This window comes from Myotis nattereri (assembly GCF_964212035.1).
Source record: "Myotis nattereri genome assembly, chromosome: Y".
Classification (NCBI taxonomy): Eukaryota; Metazoa; Chordata; class Mammalia; order Chiroptera; family Vespertilionidae; genus Myotis; species Myotis nattereri.
In genome coordinates, this window is record NC_138094.1 from 20328576 (window position 1) to 20344203 (window position 15628).

Genomic DNA, 15628 nt, shown 5'->3' on the forward strand with positions numbered 1-15628 from the left:
TCGTGGGGGTGGGGGGGGCATGTGGGTGCAAGCAGGCCAGCAGTGGGGGGCGGGGGGAGGTCAGCTGGGGTCGAGCAGGCCGGCAGGCAGAGTGGTTAGAGGCAATGAGGCAGGCAGGCAGGCAGGTGAGCGGTTAGGAGCCAGCAGTCCCAGATTGCGAGAGGGATGTGTGACTGCTGTAAACTGGCAGTAGGACATCCTTCGAGGGGTCCCAAATTGGAGAGGGTGCAGGCCAGGCTGAGGAACACACTGTCCCCCGTGCATGAATTTCATGCACCGGGCCACTAGTAAAAATATAAACAAACAGAAAAAAACAAAGATAACATGCTAAAGACCACAAATTTATTATATGGCAAAAGTCAAGATTCAAAAATATCTCCCCTACTAGCAGAATTAGGTGGGAAATTAACAAAGTAGAATTTAATAGGATGCAAAATAAAGTCTCGTACTAGGGCTTTAAAAAAAAAACAAAAAACCTGCACAACAGGATAACCTAGTTTAAGACCAGTGCATCTACAAAAACACATTTTCGTTTATTGCAAGCTCAACAAGAGGCAGCAGTCTGAAACAGTGGTCCCAAAAAGCTAATGCAATTCTAAGTTGCATTAAGAGAAGACAATGTCCTCTTCACAAATAATATCATCCTGGGGACCATACTCAGTTCTGGGAATCACATTTTAAAAGAATCAATAACTGAACTGTGTGTTGGGAGAAGGGTGGGATCTAGCCTAGGGAATATTCTGCACAAAAGCTAGTGAAGGAACTGGGGATGTTTAAACTGTTTTATTTTGTTTTTCATCTCATCTGTAAAGAGGATATGCTGCATAATGGAAAAGGGAGTGGACTAGGAATGGCAAATGGGTTTCCTTTCCTGAGCCAGTTCTAATCAACTGGTAGTGACTCCCAGGACCTGGTGCTGAGAAAGATTCTGAGAGTAGAAAGGAGGGAGTGAGGGCAGAGAGAGAGACATCAACTGGTTGCCTCCCACATTATCCCAATCTGGGGATTAGGGGAGTAGAGGAGCAAACTGCACCCAAAGTAGGTACCTCTGACTGGGAATTGAACCCAGGACCCTTGGGTATGCTGCAATTCTCTAACCACTGAACAACACCCACAAGGCTTCAGTGCATCTTAGTTCTTATACCATTCTCTGGCTATGTTTTTATTACCGTGTTAACATAAGAAACATTCAAACCTGTAAAGAATTTTGTGTTTATTTGAGCAAACTGTCGACAAGTGCCTGGAAGCAGTACCTCAACGGATTGGGAAAGTGCTCTGGAGAGTGGTGGGTTTTCTTCTATTTTTATACATTACAACCAAAGGAGGAGACATAGGTAGGTTACAAGAAATTCATTGGTGATAGATTAGAGAGGCGGGAGAAACCAAAGGGGTCTTGGGGGTGAGGGAGAGAACCTGTGGGACTGGATAAAAAAATAAAATGATAGACACATACTTAGAAGGGTGTAGGATAGCCAACAGTCAACAATTAACATGAGAACAATGAAGGAATTAGTGGTAACAGTCCGGGAGCCCAAGCACATTAGGTTGTGCCACAAGGGGCCCAGAAAAAGGGAAGTTACAAGTTACCCAGATATTTCAAGGGTATCCTAGCTAATAAAAGACAAAAGGGTAATGAACCGTACCTCCGCTATGCTTCCCATTGGCTAATCAGGGCGAGATGCAAATTAACTGCCAACAAAGATGGCGGTTAATTTGCATACATAGGCACAATGATGGGAGGCGAAAGGGGAAGGACAGAGGAAGCTGCCTGACGCTGACAGTGATCGGAAACCCAGGCAGCAGGCAAAAGCCGGGTGGCAGGGCAAAGGGGGGGAACCTGGGCCGCCTTTGCCCTGCATGAACTATGCAGCTGGGAGAGGGGTGTGCGGCCGCTGGGAGCAGGGCGGGAACTTCCCGGGGTTTGCAGCAGGCAGCTGGGAGCAGGGCGGGAACTTCTGCCGCATTGTCATGGCAATGCGGCAGAAGTTCCCGCCTCGTAGCTGCTTGCTCATTCACTTACTCGCTCATTCATTCACTCATTCACTCACCCATTATTCACTCACTCACTCACTCAGCAAACCCTCTCAGGTCCCTGGCACCAGGCCAGGCACTGAAGTTGAAGCAGGATAAGACAGAGCAATGTCCTCAAGATGTTAGTAATTCAGTAGGGCGAAGCAGGCACATGAACAAGGCAGTTGTACGCACAGATGCAGTGTACTGGGTTCAGTGAGAGCAGTAACTAATGCCGACTTTGTTCTCTTGATACAATGGGGCCTCGGGAGCCAGGCTGCCCCAAGCCTGTAGGCCTCTGCCTAGGCCAGGAGTGGCTGGGGTCCAGGAACATGACAGAAGGCGCAGGTCGGGCTGAGGGGTCTGACCCCACCCCTCACCCTCACCCCCGAGTGCACAAATTTTTGTGCACCGGGCTACTAGTCTATCTATATAAAAGACTAATATGCTAAGTGTCCTGCCGTCAGGGTAATACGTTATGTCGCAATGCCCAGCTTCCTCTCCCTAGCGACTAGCCTCCTAGAAGTTTCTTCAGCCCAGGAACACAATTTGCTTTATAGCCAGGTAGAAACATTCACAGTTAACCAAATGTCTGTGAAGTGTTTTCCTGTGCCTCATCTCATTTGATCCTCACACAAGTCCTGGAGTAGGTAGATCGGAGACTTGGTAGAATCCTATTTTCTTTTCATTAAACAGAAAATGAAGATTTAGAAAGTTTAGAAACTTGACCCAACTGAAAAGAATTGAGAAATGGTGGGCCCCCCCCCGCCCCCCCCCCAACCCCCCCTTCCCCCGCTCAAAAAGAAATAAAGAAAAGAAATGGTGGACCTTAAAAATGACTTCAGGATTTTTCACTGCACAAAATATAGTCAAACACTGCTGCAAATTAAATATTTTACCCTTTGTTCTCCCTGCGTGATCTACAATAATAATGTGCTTCTTTGTGTTGATATTTACTGCTGTGTTGCTGACAATTACCTGAAAAAGAAGTTGGAGTGCTTCACTGGGCTGGAAAAAGTTTAGCTAAATCAGAAAGCAGCTCTAATTAACAAGTTTGTTTTATATCTATAAAAGGGTAAGTTGACTCGCACATGGGTGATACATATAAAGCTCTCATTGGCAGCAATCACATGCATTTCAATCTGTCATTGTCGATCATGAATTTGGTTGACACTTCTATTATTGAGAAAGGGTGAACAGGGATATTAAAATATTTCTTCTAATTAATTTCCTTTCAATGTGCACAAATTCATGCACCAGGCCTCTAGTGTTATTATAGATGCAAAAAGACAGATAGGCTCAGTGAAGATACTGTCCTAGAATGTAACTACCCACTATTACTGCTTTTGGTTAAAGTTTAATTTCCGATCGTCCTTTGTGGTTACTTCAGGTCTTTGAGTTTGCAAGACCATCATACAGGCCTTCCCTGAGCTTGTCAGGTTACCATGTGGCCCCTTTCACCCACAGCATCTTGGTAAGCCAGCTTACCTTTATCTTCCTTGGTATGCACAAGAGTGGGTACTTGCCATGGCCTGTGTTGCTCGGTGGTTAGAGCATCAACCTGAGCAGCAGAGTCACCTATTGGATTCCTGGCCAAGGGCACATACCTGGGTTGCAAGTCCAAGCCCACAGTGGAGTGGAATGGGGGTGCTGCAGGAGGCAACCTATAGATGCCTCTTTCACATTGGTGTTTTTCTGACTCCCCCCCCCCTCTGCTACCCTCCCTTCCTTCCAGTCTCTAAAATCAATGGAAAATATGTCCTTACTCCTTGGGAGAGGTACAAAGAAAACCAAAAACCAAAAAACGATAAAAAGGTAGATACTTAAAGTTTAGCTCACTGATTTTCAACCAGTGACTTTTGCCTCTCCAAGAACATCAGGCAATGTCTGAGACATTCAGTAAGGTCAGAACTGGTAAGAGGCGCTGCATTTAGTGGGCAGAGAGGCCAGGGATGCTGCTAAATCACCCGGCGGTGCACAAGACGGAGCCCCCTACAAAGGGTTTTCGGGTCCCAAAAGGAAACAGTGCCCCGGTTACTGCGTGACTTAATGAAAGGCAAAATAAGCAAAGCCCGAGCTGGCGGAGCTCGCTGGGTGCAATGCCTGGGCTGTGATGGGACCAGCTGGCCAGGGGATAGCCAGGTTGGGTCCAGCGCCCTAGGCCCAACAGGATGAAGACACAGGGTTAACACCCAGATCCCGCAGGCCCCGGATGTGGTGCAGAGCACATGGCTTCTCCTCCAATCCCTGCTCTAGCCCAGGGGTCCTCGCGGGACTCGGAGGCCAAGCTCTCGCGAGAAGTGGGCGGAGCTTCAGGCGGTTGTTGGCATTGACTTGGCTGTAAAGCTCTGGGTTCCCAGATTCCCGGATTCCTGGATTCCCGTGCTGGGCTGGCTGGGTCTCGGGGAGAGGGCGGGATCGGCTGTGAGGCCCCCACCCGCCGCGAGGTGCCTCCACTTCCAGGGCCGCGGGTTTCACAGCCTCGCTCCGTATCTCTACTCTCCAGCCGCTGGTGAGAGTCGCGCCCGGTACACAACCCCGCTCACCCGTGGCAAGCCGAGGGGAGGAAATGTGTTTATCCGCCATTTCCTAGTTCGAGTGGGCGGGAGAGCCTTGAGGTATACCCGTTCCTCTTGATTCCCGGCCCGCGGTTGGGCTCTGAGGACAGGTGAGGAAAAAGTACCGGGAGCACACGTGAGGAGATGTAGCATCTTGTTTGTTTCCGTTAAAGCACCAACCCGGTGCTCGGGTGAGGAGGCGAACCTTCTTGCTTGTTGTCGTGCAAGCGCCGTCCCCGCTGGGCTTTCGTGCTTTCCCGCTTTCCCGCAGGTCAGCCACTGTTCCGTCTTCAGAAATTCCCGTGCCCGCTGCCTGCCTGGTAACCGTTGGCATCTTCTCTTCCAGCTCACCGTGCCCCCCAAATATGACGTGTTGAGTCAAGACGAACTACGCACAAAGCTGTCCCAGACCTTCAAGCGCCGAGGTATCCTGGACTCCCTCAAGGTGTCGGCTTGAGGCATATCTGTTCTGTAACTTTTACAAGTGGAAGCGGTGACAGGGAGTCCGCATTTAAACCCACTGGGTCTTGGTTTTAAAAATAATATGATATGCAGGTGGTATTGGGGAGTGACGCTTTTATGTTTTGTAGAACTCGTTATCCTGGAAAGCATTCTCAAACGGTTGAGAGTTTGCCCAGTCTTCATATTCAAATAGATTTATTGACTGACATTCAGGTAGGAGCGAGTAGCTGTATAAAATGAAAACATTTTAGCAACAAGGCAAGTTTTGTGAAACTGGTTTGTAGGTTCTTGAATTAATACGTGGTTTTGTAATAGTCATGTTTGGATGAAGGATATTGAGACAATATAATAAGCATTGTGTGCTGCTTACAGTACAATAGTCTGGAGAATGACAGCTTTTTTCTTTAAAATATAATGAAAGCTCTGAAGGTTTCACTTGGGCAGCACATACGTATTAGTATGAATTAACAGCAAGGAGTAGGGTTACCTCAAATGTGTTTTCATTACTATATACAGTTAGATGTGTATTTTACACTTATCAGGGGAAATACTGAGTTTTTCCTTCTCCCCCATTGTTTTCGTAACTTAAAAAACAAAACAGAACACTTTATACCTATCTGAAAAACCCATAAAAACATAGAGGAAGAGAGTCTTTTCTGATTCAGCTATTATTGGCACAGTGGTGTGTGTGTGTATTCTTAGTTCACTGTTGTATAGTGAGCATTTTCCTGTGACCCGAAAAGTTCCTTGAAACCCTCCACTTAAGTGTCCCATGATTGGATGTATGGGTAATTTATGTAGCAGTCCCTGGTGAATGTTTAATCTTGGCAGAGAATAATTTACTAATACACTTTACATGTAAAGTAACATCAGGAATAGAATTGGTTTAAATGTGTTTTCATTACTACATATATTTCAGAAGTATATCTGAAATATAAATGCTGAATAGGTTATAACCAGGTCTGTGCATCCTTCAGTTGCATTTCTCATTTTTGCCTAGGTTACGTGGCATTCTTACATTCTTGTATGACTTTATCTATATAGAAAAGGCTAATATGCAAAGTGTTTCCTTGGAGGTTAGCCCGGGAGACCGGGAATTCGATTGCTCACTATGATGTGGGCTGACCATCGGGGGGTCGCACAGAAAATTGCAGGCAGCGAGCTGGTGTTGGCGGGTTACTGAGGGAGCAAGGAAAGGGGGAAGCAGGAACAGGGGAGGGGGGAACCGCGTGGTGGTGGTGTATGAGGGAGCAGGAAAGCAGGGAACCTGATCAGCCGTGATTGCCAGCCAGGCCTAGGCACCCTACCTATGCACTAATTTCTTGCATCAGGCCTTTAGTCCTGGAAAATAAAAGGCCATAAGCATTTTTTTAAAAATACATTTTATTGATTTTTTAAAGAGAGGAAAGAAGAAGGGTAGAGAGTCAGAAACATCGATAAGAGAGAAACATCGACGAGCTGCCTTCCGCACACCCCCTACCCAGGTACATGCCCTTGACCATAATCGAACCTGGGACCTTTCAGTTCTCAGGCTGATGCTCTATCCACTGAGCCAAACCGGTTAGGGCCGTAGTCGCCAAACTGTGGCTCGCGAGCCACATGCGGCTCTTTGGCCCCTTGAGTGTGGCTCTTCCTAAGCCTTAGGAGTATCCTAATCTACACTAATAAAAGAGAACAATGGTAATTGGCATAAGGCGATACCGTTTTTATTGGCTAATCAGGGCCATATGCAAATTAACTGTCAACAAGATGGCGGCTAACTTGCATATGTAGGCACAATGCAGGGAGGCGAAAGGGAAAGCAGGAAGAAGCCCCCTGCCACTGACAGTGATCGGAAACCCACGGGGGAACTAAGAGCTGAGGGGCAGCCCTTTGCCCTGCCTCCCAGCCATGATCGGAGAATCAGGCGCCTTTGCCGCCCTGGCCAGTGATAGCAGGAAGTAGGGGTGGAGCCAGCGATGGGAGCTGGGCATGGTCAAAGCTGGTAGTCCCGGGAGCTAGGGGTCCCTTGCTTGGGCCTAAAGCGAAGCCCATGATCGCGGCGCCCCCCGCTGCCACTGCAGGTCCCCGCTGCCCGGGACAGACACCTAGGCCAGAGGCATTAGGCCTGGGCAGGGGCGGAGCCTGCAACCGTGGGGTGCTGGGGTTCCCCTTCCGAGGCCTGACACCTCTGCCGGAGGCCTCAGGCCTGGTCAAGGGGCCGATCCGGTGATTTGTGATCGGAGGGTGATGAGGGTCAACTCCTCTGGCTGAGGTGTCAGGCCTGGGCGGGGGGTGGAGCAAGCGATCAGAGGGAGATGGGGGTCCCCTGTCCAGGCATGATTCCTGGGCCAGAGGCCTCAGGCCTGGGCGGGGGCCAGAGCCAGTGATCGGGGGGCAATAGGGGTCAACGCCTGAGGGCTCCCAGTATGTGAGAGGGAGCTGGCTGGGCTGAGGGACACTCTCCCCCCACACACACACCCAGAGCACGAATTTCGTGCACCGGGCCCCTAGTTACGTTAATAACAATGTACCTACCTATATAGTTTAAGTTTAAAAAGTTTGGCTCTCAAAAGAAACTTCAATCGTTGTACTGTTGATATTTGGCTCTGTTGACTAATGAGTTTGCTGACCACTGGGTTAGGGCAAAGCACTTTTTTTAAGGCTCTTTGGCAGAGCATGTGTATTCTTCTCAGTATAAATGTCTTTTGTACTATAGGATTTTTGATGTATAAGTACTGTTCTGAACTTGTAGTTATATACTCTTGTTCTTTTCAGGTGTAGGATAGAAGATAGAGGTATAGCAACTCTATTTGTTTCCTGCTTGTATAGTATTGATATGAATACGTTGCGTGGATATAGGCAACATAGTCTTGAGCTCTGCTCAGTTAATATGTTTCCAGATTATATGCAAAGTAGATTAGGACAATATTCAGTAGTTCAGTTAATTTAGAGGTTTTCTTAAAACTCAAAGGAAAACTAACACATTATAACCTTGAAGAAAATTACCCACTTTGAACCTAAGTTTTCATATTTGTAAAATGTGGGAAAATTACTGTATTTCACAGTGTCTTGAGATGTAAATAATATATATGGAAGTGCATTTTTAAAAATATATTTTTATTGATTTCAGAGAGGAAGGGAGAGGGAGAGAGAGATAGAAAAATGAATGATGAGAGAGAATCATTGATCAGCTGCCTCCTGCACACCCTCAACTGGAGGTGGAGTCCTGCAACCTGGACATGTGCCCTTGACCAGAATCGAAACCAGCACCCAATATTTCTTCCAATATTATTTTCATATTCTTCATCAATCCACAGAGAGTTGAGGAAGCAACAGAATTTTCTCTTACACATGCTATCTGAATCAAAGACTGCTGAAATGGACTCATAGGGAAGATAGTTAGAGTCTTCATGTGTTCTGACTAACCAGCAATTCACTTGGAAGCAGGTGAGAACAGCTTCTCTGGCCAGAATCCATGGGCTGCTTATCTCATAGAGTAAGACAAAGTGTGCAGCAGAGTAGTACTAACTTTTGGCCATGGATCTAAAACAACTCCCCCATCAGACCTGCCTTGAGTGTGACGGGGGGCGGTGCCCCAACCCCCCAATCAGCCCTACCCTGAGCGTGACTGAGGGTGGCATCACAACCTCCCAATCCACCCTGCTTTGTGCATGACAGGGGGCGGCGCCCCAACTCCCAAATCAGCCCTGCTCTGAGCCGGACCAGGGACTGCACCTAGGGATTGGGCCTGCCCTCTGCCACCCGGGAGCAGGCCTAAATAAAACGATTCTAATGAAACGATTCTAATTTGTGTGGCAAATCTGTGTATTCCTAGTGCAGCAAACCTGAAAGTTTGTTCCCATTTGTTTTTTTTTGTTTTTTTCTTTTTTGTCATTGAGCTAGACACAACTGAGAAAGCAGGTCATTCACGAATTGATGCACCCTGTATTGAGTGGAAGTCCTCCACCATTTCAGTGGAAGGGAGTGCCCTCTTCTTTTTAAAACATATTTTTATTGATTTCAGAGAGGAAGGGAGAGGGAGAGAGAGAGAGAAATATCAATGATGAGAGAGAATCATTGATTGGCTGCTTCCCGCATGCCCCCCCACTGTGGATTGAGCCCACAACTTGGGCATGTGCCCTTGACTGGAATCGAACCCGGACCCGTCAGTCCCCAGGCCAACGCTCTATTCACTGAGCCAAGCCAGCCAGGGCAGGAGCGCCCTCTTAATAGGCAGGTATACCTGTGTCCCACATGAGAAACCAGAGTCTGCAGAAGTGGGTAATTTGCTTAATGTCACAGGATTTCAAGATGGCAACACAGGGCAGTAAATCTAGATCTCTAAAATGTGCTCTTTAGATAAGAGAAATAAAGAATACATTAATTTTTTTGAAACCTGTTTTAATCCTCAAGTATTAAAGCATATGTTTACCACTTCTTAATTATTTTAACTATATTCCTACACCATTGCCTTTGAACATATTAGTTACATTTTATCTTAAAGGCAGATATAGCAAACTTTCCATATATTTTTTAAATTGACTTAATATTTTAGAGCAGCTTCATAGCAAAATTGAACAGAACGGAGAGTTTCTGTATGTCTCCTCCTCCTTCATGCACAGCCTTCCCCATGATCAACATTTTTACAGTCAATGAGCCTACATGGTGGCATCATTGTCACCTAAAATCCATAATTAACATTAGGGTGCACTCTTTATGTTGTCCCTATGTTTTAATTCTCTTTCTATTAGCTGTAGTTGTCCAAAAGTTTCTTATTCAGAAGTTTTAAGAAATCTTGAACAGTGTTAGTATTTGAAAAACTTGAAACTTAAATATGCTGTATTTAAGTTTGCCTGAGCAATAGTCAATTACATAGTTACTAGAGGCCGGATGCACAAAAATTTGTGCACTGGCGGGGGTGGGGGGTGCCCCTCAGCCCCACTTGTGTCCTCTCACAGTCTGGGACCCCTCGGGAGATTACGACCTGCTGGCTTAGGCCCACTCCCAGGTGGCAGAGGGCAGGCCCAATCCCTAGATGCCTTCACCGCAGCTCTTGGTCGGGCTCAGAGCAGGGCAGACAGGGGAGTTGGGGTGCCGCCCCCTGTCATGCACAGAGCAGGGCAGATCAGAAAGTTGTGATGCCACCTCCAGTCACGCTCAGGGTAGGGCCGATTGGGGGGTTGGGGCACTGCCCCCTGTCACGCTCAGAGCAGGGCCCATCAGGGGGGTTGGGGCTCCGTACCCTGTCAACACACAGAGCAGGGCCCATCAGGGGGTTAGGGAGCTCCCCCCTGTCATGCACAGAGCAGGGCCGATCGGGGGCTTGGGGAGCTCCCCCCATCATACACAGAGCAGGGCCGATCAGGGGGTTGTGATGCCACCCTAAGTAACGCTCAGGGTAGGGCCGATTGGGGGGTTGGGGTGCTGCCCCCTGTCACACTCAGGGCAGGGCTGATGGAGAGGTTGCGGCTCCACCCCGTCACACACAGAGCAGGGCCCATGTGGGGGTTGGGGCGCTGCCACTGTCACACTCAGGGCAGGGCCAATGGGGAGGTTATGGCTCTACCCTGCCACACACAGATTAGGGCCCTGCTCTGTGCGTGACAGTGGGCAGCGCCCAAACCCCCTGATTGTCCCGGCTCTGTGTGTGACGGGGTGGCGCCGCAACTTCCCCATCAGACCTGCCTTGAGTGTGACGGAAGGCGGTGCCCCAACCCCCCAATCGGCCCTGTTCTGAGCAGGACCAGGGACTGCACCTAGGGATTGGGCCTGCCCTCTGCCACCCGGGAGCAGACCTAAGCCAGCAGGTTGTTATTTCCCGAGGGGTCCCAGACTGCGAGAGGGCACAGGCCGGGCTGAGGCATCCCCTCTTCCCCCCCTCCCCCGAGTGCAGAAATTTTTGTGCACCGGGCCTCTAGTACTAATATAAGGGTAATACGCTAATCAGACTGGATGTCTTCCAGACATCCTTCTGGACAAAGCCATGTTGGTGAGGGCCGAGGCAGAGGCAATTAGGGGCAATCAGGCAAGCAGGGGAGAGCAGTTGGGGCAATCTGGCAGGCAGGTGAGCGGATAGGAGCCAGCGGTTCCAGATTGGGAGATGGATATTGGACTGCCGGTTTAGACCCATTCCTGGCAGTTGGACATTCCCCGAGGGGTCCTGATTTGGAGAGGGTGCAGGCCAGGCTGAGGGATCCTCCCTCCCCACTCCCTTACCCCACTCTTTCCCCCTACCCCGTGCATGAATTTTGTGCACCGGGCCTCTAGTATTATATATTTAAATGAATTAATCGTGAAGAACATAGTTAATTAAGCACCTGTTGATTGAGATTTTGTTGTTTTATTGTTTGGGTTTTGCCATTAGAAGCGGTGTGCAGTGTACACTCTTTGTTTCCCTGTGGAAGTGTAGCTGTGTGAATTCCTAGAGGTGAAAAGACTAGGTTAAAGAACACATGTCTTTTTGAATACACAAACACTAACAAATTTCCCTCCTGAGTGATTGAACCTGCCGACTTCCCTGCTTTCTTGCCAGCACTTCACGTATGATCAGAGTTTTAATCTTAGCAGTCTTATTGGGAAAATAGGACCCCTTTGTTTTAGTATTAACTTGCATTTTCTTAGGATTTTGTTTATCGACATTAAATTGTCTTACTGATTTATTAGATCTCTTTAATATTATGAAAGTTAGTGTGCTTTCTCCTCATTATAGCAAATATTTTCTTCCAGTGTGTCATTTGTCTTTTGACTTTATTTCATGCCATATATAAGTTCTTAATTTTTATGTTATTAAATATTTCTCTTTATCACTTCTAGATTTTTGTATCATGCTTGGGAAGGACTTCCTTCAGAAATTATTCTTAAGAGATACATAACGTACAACAGGATAATGTCATAAATCCAAAATTTATAAAGTGACTGAGTAATGGTTGAATGAAAGTTGTGAGACAAAACTATGTACATTGTGTTTTTTAGGTTTTCTCGTGGAGTTTTTAAAAGAAATGGCAGAATATCATCAGGCTAAAGAGACTTGTGACATGGACCCTCAGACAAGTGCAATTTTGCCTAGCAAAGACTCTCTTGGTAATTTCAGGCTTTTTTCCTGATTCCAGGTTTCTATTTTCTTTTTGAATGAAGAAAAAGATCTGCTTTCCTATGTTGTGTGTGTTCCTAAACTGTGTGCAGGTGGAGTGCTCATTTCCCATTGTGTCAGCACAGTCCTATCTTCAGTGCTGCCCCTCCCTCTGTGATCACCAGGTGGATGCAAAGGCCCATGTTCTTGTTTGTTGGGTCAACCCCTCAACTGGGAGGCTCTTCCCTGTGACTCATCTAACTTTATCGTATAGCCATTAACGTGAGAAGATCCTAGACTATTTGCATTGCGGAAAACTAGAGAAGTCAGTGGCCCGTCACTTCATGTTATAGTTGAGGAAACCAAGGTCACCAGATGAAGGAAAAGTGATACTGGAGTCCAAGTTTTCTGGTCCATGATCCAGATCCTTTTCCATGGGACAGCCTTTCTACATACAGTACCATCCTGCCTTTAGGCGTATGCTCAGAAGGGAAACAGGTGGCTAAAATGCTGTGATTAATCCTGGCTCCTCCTTACTCATTAAAAGCAATAACTTGTTAGACAATAAATTCAAATATCTTAATCTGATTCTGCCAGTCTTTTTTTCCTGTGCATACTTTTTAGTGGGCACTGGTGTTTACATGATTGAGATTGCACTCTCGTGTGGGTTTTGCACTCTGTTAATGTTTGATTCTAATCCACATTTGGTTTGAGGGCTTCGGGTCTGCTGCAGAGAGCACTGGAATGAGAGAAATAGCAGACCTGGCTTTTGTCCCAGTTATGCCATTGTGTAGTTGCTAAGCCCTCTGGGAGTCACCTACACTGTGTGGGCACCTGTGTCCTCTGTAAAATGGAAGACTTAAAACTAAGAATCTCTGATTCATTTTAAGATCAGTGTTTTGAACATGTGACTCAGCTTTCACCAAAGACCATAAAAGAACTCTTTGGCACTTGGAGACTGGAAAAAGATGCCATTGTTTTCTGACCTACGTTTTGCTTTCTTTTCCCCTGACTTTTATGATGGAAATTTTCCAGCATTCAAAAAAGTTGAAAGTTTTACAGTTCACCAGTAAGTTTGTATTATGTTTGCTTGATCACTTTCTGTTCATCCAGTAATCTATCTCAATTTTTTGAATTGTTTCAGAGTAAATTGCAGATGCCCCCTGTCCGTATCCCTGTACTCTTTGCTTTTGAACAGACTTCTTGCTCACCTACCCTGAGTCCTCTGCCCTGTTTGTGTTTTTTTAATAGCTGAGAAGCTTCAACATATTGATGATCAGTTTTCAGGTGCTTACCCTCAGCATCCAACATTAGGAACTTTAGAAATAAAGTTAAATGAATATAAGAGAGAACTAGAACAGCAGCTTCAGGCAGAAATGCATGAAAGGGTAAGTTTATCTTGTTGCTGTTAACAAAAGTGGTATTTTTGCTTATCTTTTCATTCTTAATCTTAGGTATATAGGAAAATATCTAGAATCTTTAATAAACTAGAGGCCCAGTGCATGTGTAGGTTCCCTAGTAGCTACCTGCTGGTGGGGCCTCCCTTTCCCTGGCCACCTGCTGCCAGGTGGGGCTGGTCTCAGGGGACGGGCTGCAGGTGGTTGGCCAGCCCCGCCCCTGCTTGAACTCCCGGTGAAGGGGACAATTTGCATATATGGCTTTCATTATATAGTTAATATGATATATACTCTTGTGCATGTTATTATTTTTCTTTCCACTTGCTGTTGTTTCTTTTTGCCTTTTGAATGAGTTTTACAGGAACAGTTAATGAGACCAAAGATGAATTAAACTATAAATATAGGGTGTCCCAAAAATATATAAACACACCTTGAATAATTATAAAGGCAGTGTATATTAAACAACATTTCACAATTGAGCTATCGGCTGTTAGAGTGTGTATACATTTTGGGGGGGATACCCTGTATAATTAAAGAATATTGAACTTAAACATGGAGAATTTGTTACTAATTGTTTAGTATTATTATTTACAATGATTTGTAGTCAATTTGCAGTTGAAGCATTTTAAAAATACTGAAGTAGTACAAATTAAAATGGAAAAGAAAGGAAAGTCTGAGGAGTTAGTGGTTTGGGAATGTTGTTGGAGAGCTTGTCAAGCAAGATCGGAAACCTTCTTGGGAAAAGATGTTCCTTGAGAGAATTCAAAAGCACCAGAAGGCAATATTTTAAAATCATTTACTGGATGGCTCCTTCCTGCAGCTGCTTGTAGATTTGCTAAAAGTCCAGGGGTGAGATGAGACATTTGCTGGAACAGTTGAGGACCTAGAGCAGTGATGGTGAACGTTTTGAGCTTGGCGTGTCAAAAATTTTGAAAAACCCTAACTTAACTCTGGTGCCATGTCACATATAGAAATATTCATATATTTTTTTTGATATTTGCAACCATAATAAAAAAAGATTTATATTTTTGATATTTATTTTATATATTTAAATGCCATTTAACAAAGAAAAATCAACCAAAAAATATGTATAAAATGAACAAAAACAGAAAAACAATGTACATTTAAGAAAAAATAATAATAAAAACAATGATAATCATTACCATTTGCAACGTCATGGATGGAACTGGAGAGCATTATGCTAAGTGAAATAAGCCAGTCAATGAAGGAAAAATACCACATGATCTCACTCATTCATGGATAATAGAGACCATTATAAACTTTTGAACAATAATAGATACAGAGGCAGGCCTGCCTCAAACAGATTGTCAAACTGCAGCGGGAAGGCCGGGGAGGGTTGGGGGGCAGGAGGTAGGGGGGTAAGAGATCAACTAAAGGACTTGTATGCATGCATATAAGCATAACCAGTGGACATAAGACATTGGGGGATAGGGGAGGCTAGGGGACTGTCTAGGGCGGGGGAATAAAGTGGACACATATGTAATACCCTTTGTAATACTTTAAGCAATAAATTAAAATAAATAAATTAAAATAAATAAATAAATAAAAAAAAAATTAAAAATAAAACAATGATAATCAAATGGTACGAAAACTAGAAATTAGTGACTTTTTTGGTGCTGAAGTTTGTCTGCTATTTCTTCGATTGCAGGTTCATACTTGGTGCACTTCAAAGCCAAGCAAGCCCCACTAACATCATGTTAGCCGGTTCCTTTTGTTCATTTTAATATTATTTAATGCTGAGAACAAAGTCTCACAAAAATATGTTGATGAAAAAATTGTTAGCAAAGCCATCGCTAGATTTTTTATATTGCTAAAAGTGTCAGGAACTCTGTTCCAAGCACTCAAAATTTCTTCTTCATAGTTGCACTCTTCATGTTTCAAACGAATTCATTCCAGATTTTCAAGTTTCGACCTTAAGTCGACAAACACGAGTCCAAATGCTACCTTGAAAATCTGCAAGTTGCATCTCTAAATCATCAATTTGCATCCATTGGAAATTATTCAATTCCAAAGTACTGTAAACTACATCCAGATACTTAATTATTTTAATGGTCTGTTCTAGGCTTCTAAATTGGTTGAATCTTTCACTGAACTGTTCAAAGAAAGTGTTTACTATATTCTGGTACATA

The 15628-nt window shown here is 45.3% G+C and overlaps 1 protein-coding gene across 1 annotated transcript in view; it reads left to right on the plus strand.

Annotated features, from left to right (window-relative positions):
* Positions 1 to 4181: 4181 nt before the first annotated feature.
* The window catches only part of LOC308512369 (centriole and centriolar satellite protein OFD1-like), a gene marked incomplete at both ends in the record, with an annotated part of 61117 nt that continues 49670 nt past the window's right edge, over positions 4182 to 15628 (plus strand). Inside the window, 5 exon segments of the mRNA XM_081082138.1 lie at positions 4182 to 4194; positions 11985 to 12092; positions 13333 to 13469; positions 14094 to 14215; positions 14217 to 14256. Coding sequence (XP_080938264.1) covers positions 4182 to 4194; positions 11985 to 12092; positions 13333 to 13469; positions 14094 to 14215; positions 14217 to 14256 — 420 coding nt within the window.